Genomic DNA, 22,243 nt, shown 5'->3' with positions numbered 1-22,243 from the left:
ATTAAAGCTAATAATCAGTCCTTCAGCAGCAAACTGAACTTGGTCAACCGTAGATCAATCCAAAACAACTTTGTACGGTCCCATTACTTTATACGAAAACAATTCGTTAGACACTTTATTCCACATTTCCATCAACATCTGCAACATTTGCTTCGAAGGTTTATCTAATTTAAAATTTCATTAAACATGACAAGCACTCAGAAATTAGGTTAATCCTTCAATGTGTTCAAATTTCGTCTGATTTATCAAATTCATATTCAAATAAGCATATTTGCAATTTAAGCAATATTAAATCAAGTAACAACAGCAGAAGAGATTCATTCCCGTTTTTATAGAAAATCAACTGCTGCTACACAGAATTAAGCCAGGTGAAGGAAGATAAGACATAAAACCGTGAAAGAGAATGGAGACGACGAAGAGAGAAGAAAAATGCTTTAACCTACTTTCTCGAGGGTTGTTCAGAGGCTGAAAACACTTAACATTGTAACTCTGTGTTTGTTTATTCGAGGGAGTTTTTTTTCCGCAGTCTTTAGACGCAAAGAAAGTTGTGAAAAAGTTTTCAACTTTAAACTTTTCTATATTGTTGCATAAAATTAGATTCAATTCACCATTATAATACCAACAAGTAAAATGTAATAATTTCATTAAAATTCATTGAAATAAAAGTGTACTCGAACAATTCTTTTCGCATTAGCAGTAAACTTAACACACTGCACCCATGCTGTACACATTTTCATTATCATTTTATGTGTATTAAGCAGCATGAGCATGGTGTTTCTTTTTTGGTGAAAGTAGCCAATAAAAATTTAATCTGAAAATTCAATTTCGCAGACAATGTAATTGCTTCCGACGGAATACAGTGCGCGTGAGAAACAATAGGCACCAAATATCCCAGCACTTAAAAAAAATACAATTCATTTATCTTGGTTGTCTGTTTTGTGCTAGAAAAACAGCTTTATATAAAGTATGAATCTGTTATAAGGCTGCGAATTGAGTGTATATATAAGGCACCGCACCACCAAATTGTGGTTATACACAAGTTTTATTCATGTATATAAACAACCCTCGAATAATCAATAAGTTCCAAGGCAGCAAAGGCGTAAGAGACACATTCTAATACGAATCTTTTTTTTTTGTCTTTCTCCCTGTACGCACTATAAATCTATACCCACTCTATGTCTCCGACGTTTTTTTCTTCTTCTTCTCTTTTTCTTACTCATCTTCATCATCCTTAATCGTTTAGTTTTTCTGCTATTGCTGCTGCTGCTGCTGCCACTAAATATATATACCTAAAACAAGTGGTATTCTGAATAAACTTTTGGTGAAGTGACTCGTATGAAGTTGAACTAATCAGCAACAACAACAACAAAAAATGCGAAGGAAGAACGAAACTTGTTCAACATTCCAAATTGCTTAATCACTCCCCTTTTTTTTTATTGTGTCAATGTTGACCATTCCAACCAATTGTAAATGAAAATCATGGGAGCAGATTTGACGAAAAATATTTGAATGTTCAAATTGTGAATTGAATTTTAAATGAAAAAAGAAATCGGGTTACGATTTCGTGTTTTTCATTCATTTTTAGGCGACCAAACAAAATTGTTTATCTTTTAGGTAAATAAAATTTTCGGAAAAAAATTTGAATTTTAATTACATTCCGACACGGTAAATAATTTTCTATTACCGTACGCTGCTGGTGGGCCAATAAAATTTAAACTGCGTTGAAAGCGATTCAAAATTAAAGGTAAATATTTTGTGGAAAATTGTAAGGGAAATAAAGCAGAGAAATTCGAGGAAATCACTCTTATCAGCTGTTTGCAGCAATCGAAATCGGAGTTGAATTACAAACTTTTAATTCGGGGCTTTGGTTTGAAACCTATGCCATATGCTGGGACATTTTTTGTTGAGACATGTAAAAAGGTTGTATTAAGATTCGAGCTCGAGGAACATATCTCATATTTTAAAAAAATGCTAATTTCGCTCCTAGTATTGGCACTTGAGCTGCACCGTAAAGGACGTCACCTTTTTATGAAAAAGCCAAGTTGTCAACTCATTTTTCCATATATTTTTGATCTTTGCAAGTAGTGTTGCCGCCACAATATATTATGATTTCATCAGCCTCAAATTGTAATGGTAGCTCACACTTTACATCAAATGCCAGCTTACACCTAAAGTGCTAATATATCATCGATAACCAGAACTGGTTGGAAACGCCGATTATTATTATATTTTGTTCATTCCTTTTTTAAATTACCTACGTTACTATCTTCCTTAAAAGGCCCGTCATTGGGAAATGACAGGACAGTTTTTCGAAAATCTATGGAAATTTTATCACAAAAATTCACCGAAAAAATTCAAAGAAACTCACCCATGATGCTTTCCATTGTATTCGTGCACCGTCTCTTTATGTCCCCAAGGCATAGGTTTGTTCCAAGTAACTGTAAACACGAACTTTGACAACCCGAAGAACGACAATTTCATCCATAGCAACGTCGCTTACGTGATATTTCATACAAATCGACCAACGTCGCCTACGCGATTTACACAGAGGTATTATTGAGGTTATGGTTATATGGATGAAATTTGACAATTCATATGGCCTTGGAACAAACCTATATTTAAACACTAAAACACTTTTTACTCGATGCAAAAGCAAAATTTTGTTTTTTGTTTTGTCGCGATAAAACACAGAAAATATTTCGACACAACTGTGACACTCCGCTATTATAAGGACTAGAATGAATGTTTGCTGTGTTCACTTCGGCGGTAAAATATTTTCATTCAAAAAAGTGTCCGACACTTCAACAATGGTAGACATTTATTAAAATTGTAACCTCTCCCACTTCTTTAGTAAGCTGACAAGACTTTGCTTAGTCTAATTATGCCACCTCTTCGAACAAAAATATCGGCTGAGGTCGAATAATTCTCCGCTGAGCTTTAAAAAACCTCCGCTGAGCTCTAATAATTCTCCGCTGAGCTTTGACAAACCTCTAATGAGTTCTAATAATTCTCCGCTAGGCTTCAGTAAGAGTCCGTCAGACCTTAGCACGTTGTAGTAAGGCAATGAAGCTAAGCGAACACTCAATAAGCATCAGCGGATACCTAATAATTGTTGCTATGATTTAATAAGACTCCACTTAGCTTTGGCAGATCTCCGCTGAGTGTCCGATTCGCTCCATTAAGCCTTCCTGCAACTTGCTTAGGCCTAACGGACACTTCCTGAAGTCTAACGGAGAATTATTAGAGCTCAGCGGAGGTTTGTTAAAGCTCAGCGAAGAATTATTAGAGCTCAGCGGAGAATTATTAGAACTCAGCCGATATTTTTATTCAAAGAGGTGGCATAATTAGACTTCGCGAAGTCTTCTTAGCTTACTAAAGAGGAACGAACATTTATTTACGCTCAGCGCAGTCTTACGAGAGGCTAAATTTTTAATAAATGCTCTCCCATCGTTGAGAGAATGTCCGCTGAGCTCTCGTAAAGCTTTAAAAAATGGTCGATGAGCATTATTAACTGTATACGCTACCCTTTGTCAACTGTTTCATGATTTTTATAATATGTCCGACACTTTTTTGAATGAAAATATTTTATCGCCGAAGTGAACACAGCAAACATTCATTCTAGTACTTATAGTAGCGGAGTATCACAGTTGTGTCGAAATATTTTGTGTGTTTTTGTCGCGACAAAACAAAAAAAAACTTTTTGTTTTTGCATCGAGTAAAAAGTGTTTTAGTGTTCAAATGCCTTGGCGACCTAAAGAGACTATGCCCGAATACAATGGAAAGCGTTAGAGGTGAGTTTCTTTGAATTTTTTCGGTGAATTTTTGTGATAAAATTTTACATATATTTTCGGGAAACTGTCCTGTCATTTCCCAATGACGGGCCTTAACCTGTTAAGCATATGACCAGTATCATTATCAGGTCTACTACTTCCATCCATCAAAGTATTCTTTAATCTGTTGCCTTCAAATCTTGTACTTCAATTCTTTAACATGTATTTTACTCTATAAAGGGACATATTACACAGAGTCTGTCACTATTTTCGTCATCGTTATCGACAACAGATGAATAGTCGTACATGACAGGTTAATTTACCGAAAGCACGAAAATGTAGTCCATTCCCAGATCTGCGTGTCCTTACAAACACTCAGCCACACATTCCCCTCATAAAACTGGAACAATACCAGCTCAATTCGTAAGAAATAACTGGTGAGTAAAATAAATAAACAGACAGATTGCATATTTACGTATATATATGAACTTGGGAGTCATATTGAGGAAAACTTTTCTTTGATCGTTTTTCAAGTCAGTTGACCTAGATAGTTTTATGCTCAACAGCCCATTGAATGAAATACAAACGAAACAAAAAGAAAAGTCTTTGCCATTTACAGCAAACACATATTATATGCTATGTCTCTTTAGTGGATTTTCCGTTCAAAGTATGTGAAATTGCAAATAAATCGTACAACGTCCATACTCTATACGAAAAGACATGTAAAGACACTTCAAACAAACAGAAAATATATTTGATAGGATGTAAGTTTTCTGTTTTATTCATACCATGTGCCAAGAAAGAAAACAAGCGAATGTGATCCGATTACCAAGCAAGACCGAATTCATATTTTCCTTTTTTTAAGGCGAAGACAATGAAAATGCGAATAGTTACACTCATCCATTCACTTTTTATATATAAATGTGTATAAGTTTAATATTTCTTTTTTTATGGCCTACACACACACACACACCTCCCTACAGTGAGTATTTGTTTTGGCGACGTGTTTACGGGAGTGGAGTGCTTATAAAAGCACTCGGTGTGTACACAAACAGCTTTCTGTTTGTTCATTTTTTTTTCTTGTTTTGTTTCTCTCTCATCCCGAATCATATTAGGAAAATGCTTTTAACGTGTTTGGTTTTCGAAAAAAAAAGGGACGAAAGGAAACCAAATCTCTTGAAGCAAAATGGTCTATAATCTGGGTTTATTTAATTTTTGAGAAAAAAATTCTTTAAAAAAATTAATCCGAAAAATTGCTTATATAAGCGATGAATCGTGCCTGAGTCTAATCCAAATAAGCAACTAATGCCAAGGAAAATGTACATTTTGGATCTTTTAATGTCCAATTTATTAAGGTATGTCTGTAATTGAATTAAGAATTTGGAGGTATACCACAGGAAAAATGTAAATTGAAGTATGGCTGCTATTTTCATACATAATTCCCAATCGGTCAAATCGGGATTTTCCACCTTTAGTTTTTGTTAACTTTACTTGAAGGTAGCTTTGCAAAAAGACCTTATTCAAATTTTCCTTTTGTTAAACTGCCAAACTTGACCGAGAAACAAAAGAGAAATTTTAATTAGGTCTCCGTCGTCGTGTCGCTATCTGTGGATACACAAGACCGATTTGACCTGCTGACAATTGAAAAGCTAAACGAATAAGTGAATTATAGAACTGCCAGCAATTTCATTCCAAACTAACAAAAATACTCAACAATATGTCAAAATTCAATCTTCGCTTCAATTACCTTCTTCCTTAAATTTATTCAAGTCTCACAACGTTACATATAGTACAGGTCACTTGACAATTTGTTATTTGAAAAGAAATATGTGCAACTACTAAACTAAGTACATTGGATGTGTGCCACATCGTCTGTGGTCATCAAACATTGGAAGACAAAGTCAAGTCACTTCTACACTGAGTAGAAGAGGCAGAAATAACGAAATCGCTTAAATGATGTATTGTGACAAATGTGCCATGTCTAGGCCATGAACAGTCAAAAAAATGGTCAAAAAGTTTTTTTCTGTTTTTCATGATGTATTTCTCATTGTTTCCTTACGATGGAATGAGAGACTTATTCATAGTCACAGGGTAAATACTATTTACTAAATAGCGACACTCTTTCTGTAACCGATGTAAAGAAACAGTTTTACGTAAAACAATTCCGAAAAGGAGCCAAGCAATACATTTTTTTGAACTTATAAATGCAGAATTAACACGTTCTTACTATCCAGTTTATTCATATTATCCATTTACTGAACAGAACAATCTTGGCAAGTTCAATTTTCATTTTTTTCAAACGTAAGATTGTATCCATCGTTAATTACGAGCAAATGTGAAAATTAATAACGATTCCCGCACCTCCCACTGGCAAATTTTCCGCCATTTGTACTTGATATCACAAGGAGACAATGTCCAAATAAACTCCTGTAAATTATATCAATCTCGGTACGAGGAAAATCTCTGATTTTTCTTTAAATTTGATATAGTCAGACAGACATAAATTATTGAGTGGGGACATGTTCAGTCAAAAAATTTTGATTTCATAGAAATGTATAAATGAGTATACATTTCATGGAGTTTCTTTATACAAAAAAAATTTGTAAAATGTAAAGCATTGCCAAACTGTATGACTCGAAATTCTCACATTCTTGGGAAAAATTTCTTTTTTCATTAATTTTTTTATCCCTTCTGACGAATCAACATTTTCGTGAAATGAAATTACAGCGTACTGTGAACACACGTACTAAAAAAAGGTGTGTGAACTGAACATTGAACATACATTGCCAGACACAAATTGCATGTAAAAAAATGTCTTTTCACAGCATTTTTTCCGTCCTAAATTCTGATAGAATATTCATCAGTCCTGTTATTCGAGAAAATTACTTATTTTTTTCGCAACGTCAGCCTTCCTTCCTTTCTTTTCTTTTTACAAATGAAATTATCGTGAAATAAATATGATGAAAAGTTTTTTCTTATACGTTTTCTACTGAAAATTTATGTTCGTTCATGCCACTTTTAAAATTGCACATTCCTGCAAATGCCCTAGTCCTGAACAGCAGATCTGTGGTGGTGAGTGTAGCCAGAAAACGAATCATCATATAGCCTGACTAGTGTATAATACGTCTGATGACCTACATACCTACTTGTATGTATATCAAAGTACATTTCAAGAATAATATACCTCCTACATTGTTGGTCTCTGCAATATGTATAACAGATGTGAAAAATTCATGAGAAATGTTTCAGTATATGCCAGCCTGTTATATAAGGGCGAAATAGAAAATGCGATTATTTATCCGAAAGTCTCCATATCTCTTACCAAATGATTGACATTTCCCAAAAGATTAATTTGGTAATAATGTATCAAATACCTTAAATTCTGTGTATAGGAATTGATACCATGTTACGAATTCCAATATCTTTTGCTTCGATTTTCGGTTGAGTGAAAGAATTGGCAACAAGAAAAAAAGTTTTTGCGAGAGTGATTCGATTGGTGAGCCTGATAAAAAGGATAATTTTGTTGTACGAACTATTTCGTTTGAGCACCGAAAGAAGCCAATTTCGTATAATTAATAAATTTATTCGAAATGTCGAACCGACGAATTCTACCGGAGGAAGAAAAGGGAACTGGAATTTTTACTTCATCAAATTTCCCTTCAGACAATTTAACAAAATATTAATAGAATTTTTATCATCATCTGCAAGCCGGTCTCCTACTTTTTTTCCTACCGTATACTGCTTTTCAGTAGCACACACAAATTCTTTTTTATTCCTTGATTTATGAGTTTCCATCAACTATACGTTCATCTTGATGGGGAGTGTTGTGTTAAATCACTTAAGATAGAAGAAAAATGTAATTTTTTTCCCTACGTTCTTTAAAGAAAATGCGATGTTTAACGTTTAAGAGCAATTAGATGTGAGTGCGCTTTTATATAAAAACGAAATTACTGAAACGAGAAAGCGAATAAGCTAATAACGAAATGATGAAAGTCAAATTTGTCTGACATCTGCAATGTATATATACGTGAGGGAAAAGATTTGTTTCTGTCGACAGCATCTCTCGTATTATAGTGTCATTGCATGGATTACTGATGGATAAAAAAAAATTAGTTTAAGCGAAATAAGGAACGATCTTCAATCTTCACATTCAATATAAGTCAGGGCTTATTGTTCTAAATTTGTGCAAAAACTTTAAAAAATGTTAAATATTTTAAAGAATATTCAGAATTAATGTCTTAAAATTCCTGAAATTTCTAAAATTCTCAAAAGTACTTTTTCGAAACTTTTTTTTAAAGAATATTTCGAAATTAATTCCTAAAAATAAAGGCAGGGTAAATTGGAATGATAGATTATGAAGATTTTTAGCGTATCGTGATATGAAAACGAGAATAGAACTTAATAACAAGTTTCGATCGATATGTATAAAGGGATTCTTTTGAAAAACAGCCTACCGAAATCGGACGCATTTTCCAGTGGACTTTTTTATAAGTGCCTAGAAAGGTATTCGACCCTAGAAGCCAAAACCACTTTTTAAAAAAATCTTCGAAGTTCGTGTAGCTGGTGAAAGGTGATCAAAAACCGAAAACTTGCACTTTTCTTACAAAAATTTCTCCAGTTACGCGAGCCATACAGGGTCGTGTGGGGTGCTATTAGAAAGGTAATCACATGTACTATTGAGCCGAATAGATCTTATTGGGTTTAAAATTCATCGACACTGAAATATGTGCAGTTGAAGTTTTCAACCGAAGACTGTTCTTACTGAAGAGAACCTCAAAGTCTCAAATATTGGCTGAGGATTGATTGAGAATTGGTGAGATGTTAGAAAAGTTTAAATTTTGAGGATTGAGGATTTGTAGCGCTGCACACATGAAGACTTTGTGAGACACGAGGACTTTCTTGAGATATTTTTGTTAGACATGAGGACTACGTTGTGATCACAATGTTTTTTCGGTGTATTGAGCTTGCGCGCGCACGTTTATACTTCGAAAACGAGCTTATACGTGTGCATTGGAACTGTTTACGGCTTTCAAATTTAGATACACTCAGAGTCATGATCATGTTAATTTGATTCCACTTTACATAAAATTCTTAAATTTAAGAATTTTTAATAATTTTTTGAATTTAAGAATATTTAAAGAATTTAATAATAAATATTATGAATAATAGGTCCTGCTATAAGTAAATACGCTTTTAAAGAAGGAAGGTTTAGACTAAATCGCATCTAAGATAAGGAAATACCTTCATAATCGTTATTACATTATAAACCTGGGTCAATAATAAGGAATGTTTTTTTAAAAACCGAAAAAACTTTCTAAACGATGTTGTATTGCTTTTAGATCACTGTTACTTGTTATGTAACCTAACATTTTACATTACGTTTACCTTAAATCAAAATCGACGCAAGCACACAACACGTTAACGTATTAACAAGGAATAAATAATTCAAATAACGATCGATACAAATAATTTAAATCGCCCGTAGAGCTGTGTCGGTCGACATATTTATAAAGCTCGACCCGATCCGACCCGATAAATCGACGACTTGGAAACCTGTTGTCGAAATTTTGAACACGCAACCCAAGAAATGTATGGTAATACCCGGCAAGGTATCGTATTTCTATATTGAGCCCAAAATTGTTGTTGTCAACCATAAGTAACGGTTCCGCAAACCAACTAACCAACCTGCATATCTCTAGCCTGCATTTCCATACTGCCCTACTTTTGTAACATTGTGAAACGAAACATTCGCACGTCCAGACCTAAGAAATTGGCGACAGAGTTGGTGTCTAAAGTGCGTTGCTTACGGCCCAATTTTTATTCCCTATACACAATTTGATACCAAACTCATTCTCGGCTTGTATGGACACATGGACAATCTCTTATTTAGTGCGAAAAACAGCCACACTCAATAACGTTTAGCGAAAATGTATAATTGTTGAATCTGGCAACGTGTTTCAAGAAGTTTGATTGAGTACAACAGTGTGACCAGTGACCAGTGAACTTAAATATTTAAAAATGCTAGTGGTATAGTCTAGATGTCGAGCATGTTTGTAACGTATATGTGTTTTTCTACGATTAATTGATTAATTCGGGCATTAAAAATGCATTTATAGAATAGTTTTACCTTTAGGGTAACGCAACACATCGAACAAAAAACCTTTTAGTGCAAAAGCACTGAGAAATGAAAGGTATGCAAATATCATCAACACACGATTTTCTAATGAAACAATAGGGAAATATTAAAAATTGAAAAATTGACTCGATTGTCAGTACTTCTTGTGCTTTCCTTCAAAGGTGTATCGGTCGAGGTATCGGTTGAAAAATGCATTACATTAAAATTCACAAAGTAATCGCACTGATGATGTCTTTCTTCTATTTCATTGGGTTTTGGCATCGTGGTGATACATCCACAGCGAGAGAATTCAAAATTAAGTTTTTTTATAGCATTTACTACTGCGTTTTCGTCGTATCATTTATCGTTGGAGCAATTTCGAATGTTAGCGAAGATGCCACTATATTCTTAGCGGAAGCATCAATCGCAGCTGGAGTTTATGCAATTAAGCTTTGGATTTTAATTTGGAAGCAAAATGAAATTATTGATTTATTGAAACGAATTTGTGAATTTTCGATTCGCGGCGATTATGGCTACGTACTTTTCAGTAACAAAATCAGAGGATTCATGAGATGCGTAATAGTATTTGTAATTGGCTTAATTATTGGTTCTACGTTAGAGACTGTAGTCTCGCCGTTTTTTGGAAGTGAGAAAACTTTATTTTTCGAAATTTGGTTCCCTTTGGATTGGCAGAACAATGAAGCTGCCTTCTGGATCGCAACCATTTTTATTTTCATTGGAGACTTTTTGCTGATGACAGTTATAATATTCTCCACAATCATTTGGTATTTACTTTTGAATTGCTCACTGAGATATGAAGTTCTTGGAGAACAGTTGAAGAATCTGGGACAAATTACCGAAATTGGAAAGGTATCAGAAACGCAGTACGACAATTTCTTTGAAAACTTAAAGGAATCAATCGATCTTCATATACACTTAAGGGAGTATGTAGCTAAGTCACATGTAATTCAGCCAAGTTTATGAATTTTATTTCTTAGAATGACTAACGAATTGGGTTCCTTTCTCTCAGACCTATTTTTCATTCAGTTTGGCACCAGTGGTTTATGTATTTGCGGATCAATTTATTGCCTGACATTTGTATGAATTATCACATTATTCCATCTTTATTCCATCGTTTCTTTGCAGGACATCGGGGACAATGCGTTGGAACGTCTTATGTATCTTTCACTGTTCTTTCTTTTCGTAGCCGAATTATTTATGATAACGTACTTTGGGAATGAGATTATGTTGTCGAGTAATCGGCTCTCCTACTGTTTATTTGAATCGGACTGGTACAACCAGCCGCAATCAACCAAAAAATGTGTCATTATTTTCGGTGAATATTTGAAACAGCCGCAGGAGTTTGTGATTGGCAAATTGTATCCATTAACTTTGGAGACATTCACGAAGGTCTGTTGGTTTTAATTTGATTGTAAGGTTGTTAACAAAAGGTTTTGTTTTAGATTTTAAATTCAGCCTACCACATGTTCAATATTTTGAAAAATTTTGAAGCATAAAATTTGTACTTCGACACTCTGTAGTATAAGAAAAAAGAGCGACATTTTTACGCAACGACATTGGCCTTTCATGGGTTAGTCGATAGAGTGCTGTAAGAAAAACGTGCCGTTGTTTTCCGAGACGAAGCCGATCGTCACTGTCGGTCGTTCTTTATTTTCATATCACGCCTGAAGAGACGGCAAATACTTTCGATTCATTATTACATATTAGATGATTTGAATATAAAGCCTGAAAAATTTATTTGTTACAATAAATTCCACACAAATATCAAAGTTTAACTTCTTTTTGTTACACATTCAAAAAACGCATATAAGTGCAAAAGCACCAAGAAATGGTGGTAGTGGATATGGTATAGATCAGTGTCAAATAACGGTTTCTTCTCTCAAAATATTGTCAAATGAGTTGTCAATTTCACAAAGCTAACCTCAATCAATGACAGCTCCATATAAATTTTTGTAACTTTGTGGTTAGTTTTGTGAAAATGACAGCTCATTTGACATCTCAAACGACATTGACAATGATCTATTGAACAATCATCAATACATGTTTTACCGATCAATACAAACGATGTGACAGGTAACATGGGAGACTTGTAATTTGTTTTATTTTTGTACCAAGAGACAATATTCCTCGCACCAACGGATTTTAACCACGTCTGTTTAGTATTTCTTCTACTTTCAAAGGAGTGCGACCACAGACAATCTACCGTTCAAAAATGCATTGCATAAAAATTCAGAAAATATTCGCTCTGATGATTTCACTCTTTTATCTGATTGGCTTTTGGCATCGGGCAAATAAGCCTACAGCCAGAGAATGGAGAATCAAGTTATTTTATTGCATTTACCATCCACTTTTTATCGTGTCATCTGTGGTTGGAGCAATTACAACTGAAAAAGAGGACCAGATAATATTCTTAACGGAAACATCAATAACAGTTGGAGTTTACGCAATTCAGCTTTGGATTTTAATTTGGAAGCAAAACGAAATTCTCGAACTATTAAAACGAATTTGTGAATTTTCAATTCGCAATGGTTATGGCTACGTACTTTACAAAGATAAACTTAAAGGATTCATAAGCTTCGCAATATGTTTTGTAATTTTTGTGGCTGCTGGTGCTTTTTTGTCTGGACTAGTGGTACCTTTTTTCGGAAGCGAGAGATCTCTGTTTTTCAAAATTGCATTTCCTTTGGTTTGGCAAAACGATGAAGTTTCATTCTGGATTGCAGTTATTTTTGTTTCCACGGAAGCTTCATTGTCGATGATATCCATTTCCTTTTCTACATTTATTTGGTATTTATTGTTGAATTATTCGTTAAGATATAAAGTGCTGGGGAGTGAATTAAAGAACATGGGACAAATAACCGAAAAGAGAAATGTAGAACTATCAGAGATGCAAATGCAAAAGGCTTCATTGAAAGTTTAAAGGAGTCAATCGATGCGCATTTACACTTAAGAAGTGATCTACTTAGCTACTGTTGTGTTTAATTCAGAGCCGACCTAAATGGAAATTTTGTTTTGCAGATTGACACACGATTTGGGTTCATTTTTCTCGGGACTGTTTTTCGTTAAATTCGGCACCAGCGGTCTGTGCACATGTTTTTCGATATATTGCTTGGCATTTGTAAGTGTGAAAATTGAAGTACCTAAACCCAATTCACAATCATTTCATTATTCGCTTATTCGTTTGTAGGATATCGGTAATAGTCTATTGGAACGTCTTGTGTACCTTTTGGTATTATTGTTCTTCGTTGCTGAATTATTTATGATCACGTACTTTGGGAATGAAATTGGGCTGTCCAGCAGTCGCCTCGGACTGGTACAACCAGCCACAATCAACCAAAAAGTGCTTCATCATTTTTGGTGAACATTTGAAGCAGCCGCAAGCGATTGTGATTGGCAAATTGTATCCACTAACTTTGGAGACATTTATGCGGATACGCTTGCAAGTGATTGACTTAGTACCGATGTTTACCTGAACTTTTTTCAGATCATAAAATCAGCTTACAGCATGTTCAACATTTTGAAAAAGTGTAAATGAAAAAATCGTTATAAAATAGGGGGCTGATGGTATTGCAACTGCACAGTCTGTATTGTTGTATTTGAATAATAAATATGTATGCTAGTAGAACTGTAAAATGCTACGTCACAGAATCAGAAGCAGTGGATTTGATTCAAAATCTATCCAAAAACCGCATGAGCCCCACATATACATCGCCCAAGGACTATTTCCGGGAAAACATTTTCCCTTATCTTCTTTAATTTTCCTGGAATTTCGCATTTCCCATTTTCCTTACTTTAAAAAAATATTTTTAGAAAATTTCGAAAATCTAGGAAAATGTGGAAAAATTTAAAAAAATGTCCCGCGAAAAATCGCTGTAAGCGCCAAGTCAAATCATCAAACGAGAGCGACGATGCCAACTATTCATTTTCGAGAAGAAAATGTTTATTTAAAGAACTGTGTCATCGTACACAAAAGAATTCAAAAGTAACCAACTCAGACAGACAGTCCTCATTCTTTTAAATGTTTCACTTTTATTTAGAACTTGAATTATTCCAGAAATAATTAGTTCAAGTATCTTCCTTTTATACCATATCCATCCACCCAACATCACTCCAACAGCATTGTATATACCATAAAATAAGAAAATTGTTCATTTTCCTCATTATGAAAAAGAAAGTCTTTCACGACAAAAGTAAATTACGTGCCTCCCATACAAAATGAGATAAGAAATAAATAGTAGGTCATAAAGCCCCTTGGGCATAAATGAAATTTTTAGATCAATTTCTCGTATCGTCTGGTTCCCGTATAACCGTAGATATATATACAATATACTGTACGTAAGCCGACAGTTGAATGGCAAAGTTAAAAAATGGATTTTCTTTTTAAGGCATTTTATGTTTATGTTTTCGTCATAAGATTCGATAACATTGTATTGCTTTATGATGTTTCTCGTATTATTTTGGTGCGTTTCAGTTGGTGAGAAACACCACAGAACCGAATAAGCTAACAAGAATCGACCGGCCTGGTGAGGTATTTTTCCAATTTCTGATTGGAACTTCCTACTAGCAAATAATTCGCTTATAAATAGGCAAGCAGACAGAATAGTTCAATCAGCCGATACACAAATGTCGTACATCCCCACCAATTATCGCTACAAATAGGCTAGCAGGCAGAACTATTTCATCAGTTAGTTCGCAGCGCTCGAACTGTGAACATCTCTGCCAGATATCAATTAATCAACTATACTTAAATAATCGAGATATAAATAGATAAGCAGCAGGTCACAGTTTCCCATATTTTCTTGATTTTTCTTAGATTTTCCCATATTTTTCATCGATTTTCAAATTATTTCGTTAATTTTCAAAAAAAAGGAATTTTTTTTTGAAAATTTGTGAAACTGTTATCCCAAAACTGACCAGAGCAAGCTGACAGAATAATAGCTTGCGAGCATTAAATGTCCATTCCACTCAACAAAAAGTACTCCGTGAGAGAGCCGTGAGAGAGTGAGCTGTCAAATAAACAAAAGAAAAATTGAAAAAAATCAATTTTGTCTCTCACACGGAGTACTTTTTTGGTAAGAGGAAACTAAGCATTAAACTCCGTTTTGTCTGTGATATTACAATATTTTCATAAAATTTTGAAACATTGGCAATCAATCATCTGTCAAACATGTATTTGTTGATCGATATTGACCACGTCAATCTTGGCCTTTTTTTAACAAGCTCGAGAACGTTCAGCTACTACAGCTACACACAACGACGAGAACGTGACCTAATTCAAAAGTTTTCTTTTGTTTACAAACTTGACAGAAGACCAAAACAAAAATTTGAATTAGGTCTCCTTCGCGTCGTTATGTGTAGCTAGAGTGAGTTTAGTGTTCACATAGGGTCTTTTTCCAGAACAAAAAAGACCTAAAAAACAATAACAACACCCAAAAATACTTAAGAATGGGAAGCAAAATATAAATAAGAGATTGATCATAATAAACGCAAACATAATGTAGTTTTTTTGATACCAACATTGAAAAATGATACTTTCGCCCCGCATATGAGGGGCGAAAGTAAAAAAATGCATCCCACGGGGAGAAAGTACTTAACGAAGAGCGAACGCAACTGAACGAACAGCGAAAGTGACTGACGTCACAGAAAATGAGAGAAATGAGTCGAGTTGTCAACAAAATCCGCTCATATTATGCAGAATACTTTGATCAAAATTGTAAAACACTGTGCGCCAGTGTTCTTATTGAAATTAGCATACAAAGTTGATACTTTTTGTTACTGAATGATTTGTTAGTTATATCTTAATTTTTGTGTGTGTTATTGTTGTGATGGCTAAATTATTAAATTTTTCATATACCAGGGGGCTGCCGCCCCCTGGACCCCCGCATTTTCTGGCTAAATGCCTTTTTTTTCAACATTTTGTTGCGATGTTTGCGATACGTATCAATTTTCAATGTTGGTATCAAAAAAAATAGTATGAACGACTCGGGGCAAAAGTAAAAAAATTCAACCTGTGCGATTAGAGCCCTTGCCTTCGGCGCGGGCTCCAACTCTCGCACACGGTTGAATTTTTTTACTTTCGCCCCTTGTCATTCAATGTACTATTTCGGCATCAAAACTGCACAATCAATTCTCCCACCGAATAACGGCAATGAATCGAAGGCACACACATACCAAATAACGAAGAAAAGAAGAAAAAAAATTGTATAAAGAAGGATCCACCATATACTCACTCTTACATTCTTATAACACAACAATAAAGATTTTAAAAAGTTGTTTGATTGTTAGGAACAATTTTTATGTTTGTGACATTAAAATAGATATCTCTTTGGGCGCCGCATTTCTGACGGTATAAATACGAAACGAAAGACGTAACTTTAACGGCGAAGCTGATTCAATACGCGCGTGTGTGTTAATACTGTACACTGCAAATTGGATATATATTATCTGTATATATAGCGAAAAGCAGAAAATGCGGGATGGAAACGAGCAGGGCCAACTTTTCCAGAAAGATGTCCTTGCAAAACTTTTCGCATATTGTACATATATGTGTGATGCTTAATCTTACGTCTGGTTGATTGCGTATACTGTTCAATTTTTATTTTTGCTCTTGTCGACTCGGATGTTTTTCTTCAAGCATAATGTGAAGTTTATTTTTATCACTGGTTGACTCACATATCTATTCGAAATCAATATTCGAGGGAGAGTTGTGAGTTTTAATGAATTTTACTTTGGCATTCACAAAAACGAACAGCTGACTCATTCAAATTTCATACAAACTAGAAAATTGTTGTTTGCACAAGAGTATCAATGTATAACATTATTGTATGCTTCGCGGCCTTTTGTATATCCAGCGAACATAGTGCTATTCAATCTGGCTGTACAAATACGAACTATGCCAAACAACGTACAATTGAATCACTAATTTTGCACTTCATTTTCATGTAAATATCCATATATTACTGAAAGCTTTCAACAACCAGCACCGTTGACACATAATTGAAGCCGTGTAATTGAAATCTTCTAGCCCATGTAGACATATCACATAGACACGAATGGTTAACGTTTGGTATGCAAAGCCAAGTCTAAAGAGTGTTTGAACCGGAAATCGGTAGAACGCAATGCAAAATGTGATACTATTTGTAATGTGGTGCAAATGATGTTTGAATGGCGGGTGGTGCAGTGACTCAGAAACGTATCACAGCACAAGTGTTGGATAAGAACAAATGAAGTACAAGATCTCCATAATTCATCCACACAAGTATGCGAGAGGTGTTTGGTTCGTTGGTACGCTGCTGAATGAAGTTTTACTAAGATAAAATGAATTTAGTACTGCAGACTTCACTGTAAAATTAAAGCAGACTTGTGATAAGATAATGCAGCATTTACAGTAACATAAATGGTAATAAATGGTAGTCTATGGTAATCTAGCGCATACTGCAGTTTTACTTCAACCTTCAAGAAACCATCATCACAAAAACTTAAAAAAATTTATTTAAACGCATCATTGACTACCGTACCACATTAACAGGTCTCGAGATTCGTTAACGTAGAAAAACTTGTCAAAACTGAGGTTTAAATTCGACATACCATTTCTAATCTCATGGGCCTTTCGGTAGGACTGTTAGAGTTTTCTGAATCTGTGGGTTTGTTTCTTTGCCGTTCGAATGAATATAGAGTTTTCTGAATATCAAAAAGCCTAATCGTAATGTGAATGATTTCCTTGAATTTGTAGAATATTTAATGAAAATCGAAGAGAGAAGGCACGAGTCACGCTAAGACTACCAATATTTTGCTTAGTCTCACCCTGATTAAGTAACGCAAGTTTGTAGGTACAAAGCTGATACATCAATTTTAGTAAGAAACCCGACCTGTAGAGGGTGCTGTTTTGAGCCGGAGACAGTGAGGATTTTTGTGTGCACATGTCGCTGATGAATCTCAGGTCGAGGCAGGTGACTTTTTTCTCAAGCCTGACGAGCAACTTGATATCTTCCTACATAATATGCTAAATTTCATTACAAGGAACAAATGGCCGATTGCACCCGAAAGTGAAAGTTAAGCCGTAACTTAAAAGTAGCACGATGAACCCAGTGAGGATGGCCTTAGAGCTAGGTATTTGTTCATGATTTGAAGATTTTAAGTCTTAAGAGTCATATCGCCAATTGGCCATTGGGGAACAAGCGGTCTCCGATTTCCAAGCGGTCTCGTTGGATTCGTCTTTCAATTCTAGGAAACACGTATCTTTCACTTTTTCTAAAAAAAATTATTTTCTGTCAAAAGCTTTCAAAAGTAAAGACATGTCAGAGGGTACCGAAAACAGTTTTTCGGCAATAACTCAAGAAACAATTATTTTAAATTGTTGTAATGTTGTACGAATGTCGGCCTTGGAAAGACCTACAGGAAGAGTATACGCACTGCTTGGTGCGAATTCATCCATGAGAGTTATGACTAAAAATATAGTGAATGTTCGGAGAGTTCGGATTCTCTGCAGCTTCGTTGTTCCACGGAACTGAGTATGGGGTGTTGTAGCTCGTAGCTGGCCTCACCCACTATCGTTGCACATATAAATGAACCCAGTAGTTTTGTGCTGCAAGCCCACAGATGTCTTGGAAAAAAAGTTGGTGCCGAAATGCAGATTTTTTTCCTTCTTTCTGAGGGCTCTACAGCTGGAACAGTACTACGGCAGTCATTTTTTATCGTCTACTATTCTTTTACCTTATCAATAGAAAAACGCTTTGATATGTCGCGAATATATCAGAACCACTATTAGTAATATCAAGAGAAAAATCATTAAATTTTTCTCCGAGGATTTTAGTCAAATAAAGTGTTAGCGTATAGCAAATGACCTGAGGACTCCGGAACAGTGATTAGTTTTTCAATTGGACCAATATTTGCTACGTGACAGAAGATTGGGAAACCGTTTGCTCCCACTTGATCATATCGTTTTTCCAAACTTCTGTCGCGTACTTGTGTTACAAGTATTGTAATGTTGATTTTTTCAGCACTAGACCCAAATTTTCCTTACGAGCGGAGCGAGTAAGGAAAATTGGGTTGTGTGCTGAAAAAATCTCATTACAATACGTGTAACACATCATGCTTTGTGCCAACCGAGAATTGAAATAGACACGAGCACAAAAAATCATAATTTTCATTGTAAACAATCACTCTTCAAATTTGATCGATCACATTGCTTTGCATTTTCTCAAACGAATGCTGTAACAACTCATACAAATTCCATATCAACACTGCTTTGAATGTTGTAATATCACATCAAACGGGTGCTGAAATAAGTCACTTTACAACACTAAAATGAGTGCTGAAAAGAGTCGTATTTCAATTCTCGGTGGCACAAAACTAATTACTGTTCCGGACTCCTGAGGTCATGTGCTATACACTAACACTTTATTTGACTAAAATCCTCCGAGAAAAATTTAATAATTTTTCTCTTGATATTTCTAATAGTAGATCTGATATATTCGCGACATATCGAAGCGTTTTTCTATTGATAAGGTAAAATAATAGTAAACTTTCACCCCATGAATTGACATTTTCATGCTTCGGGGCCGAAAATGAGGGCAATTTTTCGAATTTTCTCGGGTTTCCGGCCCTCTGCATGAAAACTCACATGTGCACCTGTTTGGGACGGTTGATTTAAGGCACTTTCGCTTGTAGACCTCACTTCGTTCGGCCTACAATCCGCGAAATTGCCTAAATCAATCGTCCAAAACAGGTACACAAATGACTATTGTTTTACTTTTGGCCCCCCAAGGAAGCAAGAAAAACTCAATACGTAACACGGAAAAGTACTTTTGGTCTGTGTCATTGTTACGTAAATGACAATTGTCGATTGAAAAAGCTCAAAACTTGTTTGTGTGGGACGTTTCGATTTTCTCGTACTCAACCAAAATGAATTGTTTTTTTAACAGACAAATCTCTTGAAAATGTAAAAATTGAATAAACAAAACTGAAAATATTCTCATTTCGATATTACATTCATAAGCTAATTTGACAATACATATCATGTTGTCGTCAGTCGTCAATGCAATGAATATGTAATTATATATTTAACAGGGCGTAAACTAATGGCAGATTCAATTGGGACTTTTTAGTATGGTAAAAATGTACAGAAGCAAATGTTTATTCTCATCAATATACAAAGCCCAAAAATGCTAAACATTGTTTTACCTATATATAATACTACTTGAAATGTATTCCACGCATTGTAATACGAATGCTGGTTCCACATAATAATGCCGAATGGAAAACGTTGTGTTGTTTTGAGTATACCACACAATGTTATAAAGTATTATACATGACAGGCAAAGAGTCAAGTTGATTTTAATTTAAATTCACCAACGTTCCATCTTGCCATGGGATTTATTCGCACAATGTTCGTGAATAGAAAACCTTACCGTTACTATATACGGCAAGAAAATGAAGATCGACATGGTATCGTTTGTGCTTTCGGAATATCTCTATATAATACGTATAATTATGTAATGAAGAAATTGGTAATGAATTTTAAATGGGTAGGAAAACGAAATGGATTTTCCTTATTCGTAGTCGGATACTCTTAATATAAAATCCGTGTTGATGTCTGTCTGTTCCACCCAGCTTTCGTGTTATATCATTGGGAGGTGTAAAATGAATATTTAAATTCATTTCGTAGTTGAGAACTTTTAAAGTTGCTCGTTTACTTTAGTTGCTTTTTAGTCGAACATAGATGTTTTTGCATTAATGTATAACGGTTCCACACTGCCAAAAATACATATTCCCATAACCTATTAGACTAATAGCACACATCCATTTCATATCATGTCAGTCGCATCTTAAGGCCACGATTAAAATCTTACGTCATATTATACGGCGGGTCGGTTACAGTTATTTATGCCACCGAGTGACAACTGTCTACCGTAATCTACTACTGCCCTACTAGCGCTCAAAAATAGTACATAGTGTATGAATACTGTAGCACCATGGCGCTGATTTTAAACCGAAAGAAATATCTTTACAGATTGTATTAGGATTATGCTAGTATGAGCGGGCCATGTTACCTTAGCCTGTTGTGCCTATAGATGAGTACAGAGTTCGTGAAAAATGCATGCAAAATCGACCTCTGTAAAATGCTTGCAAAATATGACACAAAATATATGAGCCAGCTGTCAAATATTTTGCAAGCACAGAGTAAACATCCAGTTTACACCGAGCTTGCAAAATATTTGACAGATAGCTCATACATTTTGTGTCATATTTTGCAAGCATTTTGCAGAGGTCAATTTTGCATGCATTTTTCACGAAAGCCTGTACTCACCTTTTGAAGATTTTTTGAGTCTTCCTTGTCCGCACATTACAACACACATGTCCCACTTCCGTCGTACGCCGTCTCCAAGAGAGGACCGATCTATGGAATACATTTTGTTTGTACTGAAGTGTCAAAACTTAGTTTCATTAACTCAGCGCGTTCACTGAGCGACGAAAAAATAGAATTGCTGAACAGGCTCTAGCAGAGGGGACTTCGACGTTACTTTTCGTAATGTGTCACGTAGTGAATACTAAATCACATATTGTTGATCACTGTCCAAGTCACTACCGATTAAGCTGCCTTGCAGGTACATACAATACGTAGTAAAGCTATAAAAAGTTAAAAATTGAATCCAAATGAGATTCCAGAAATATGTTTTTTTTTCGGGTGTATATTATCCAAGTAATAAAGACTTTTCGGATCAAGACGACAGCCAGACCAATAATCTTCATAACCGTCTTTTCTCTACTAAACTCAAGATAATATTGCTATTCTTTGGCGTAAAATAAGCGAATTCATGTTGGCGGAGACGATTCAGTAACTTGAAAATTTTACGAACACACATTTTGTGTGTGTGTGATTATAAGATCGGGGGGAATATGCTCACGTGGAAATTTCCTTGGGGTATTATAACTTCAGCAAATGATTTCTCAACAATATTAAATGAAGCTTAAAATTCATTAACAACAGCATTTCATTTATGGTGTATGTATACAGCCAAATACAATTCGGAACCATTAGCAATGGCGAATATTTTTTTTTTGTTTATCTTCTATCTTGAGGGTAAATTTATGCGCTGAATAGGAACTGAGTATATTTCCGTTCGTTTTTGTATTATTTTCTGTGCTTAAAATTTCTTTCGTTTTTTTTATCACACTTAACTCGAACCATTTCTGTGTTGTGGTTGTACTTTTTATGAAACGAGTATTAATTGGTCCCCCGATGGTGTTGGCTTATTGTACATAAAGTCGAGTGATTATGTGCACAGACGTTTTTATGATGATGAAGATAGGACTCTGACGCGTAATTTCGGAAAAT

The 22,243-nt window shown here is 34.9% G+C and overlaps 2 protein-coding genes across 4 annotated transcripts in view; one reads left to right on the top strand and one right to left on the bottom strand.

The window, feature by feature from the left end:
- The window catches only part of LOC119066502, a 204,219-nt gene that overhangs the window by 142,803 nt on the left and 39,173 nt on the right, over nt 1-22,243 (bottom strand). The window lies entirely within an intron of this gene.
- LOC119066959 (putative odorant receptor 71a) lies at nt 10,053-11,644 on the top strand. The gene is made up of 4 exons (XM_037169688.1): nt 10,053-10,829; nt 10,884-10,983; nt 11,032-11,295; nt 11,349-11,644. Exons 1-4 carry the CDS (start codon nt 10,096-10,098, stop codon nt 11,400-11,402), a joined length of 1,152 nt encoding a protein of 383 aa, XP_037025583.1. The 5' UTR covers nt 10,053-10,095; the 3' UTR covers nt 11,403-11,644.

The sequence above is a fragment of the Bradysia coprophila genome, chromosome II (genome assembly GCF_014529535.1).
Source record: "Bradysia coprophila strain Holo2 chromosome II, BU_Bcop_v1, whole genome shotgun sequence".
Lineage (NCBI taxonomy): Eukaryota > Metazoa > Arthropoda > Insecta > Diptera > Sciaridae > Bradysia > Bradysia coprophila.
This window is presented reverse-complemented; position numbering and strand designations above follow the sequence as displayed.

Excerpts from the sequence above, each read along its gene's own strand:
- LOC119066959 (XM_037169688.1), top strand. The coding sequence starts at position 10,096 with ATGCATTACATTAAAATTCACAAAGTAATCGCACTGATGATGTCTTTC. Across the intron at positions 10,984-11,031 it reads CAATTTATTGCCTGACATTT|GACATCGGGGACAATGCGTT; the intron begins GTATGAATTATC and ends GTTTCTTTGCAG. Across the intron at positions 11,296-11,348 it reads CTTTGGAGACATTCACGAAG|ATTTTAAATTCAGCCTACCA; the intron begins GTCTGTTGGTTT and ends GTTTTGTTTTAG.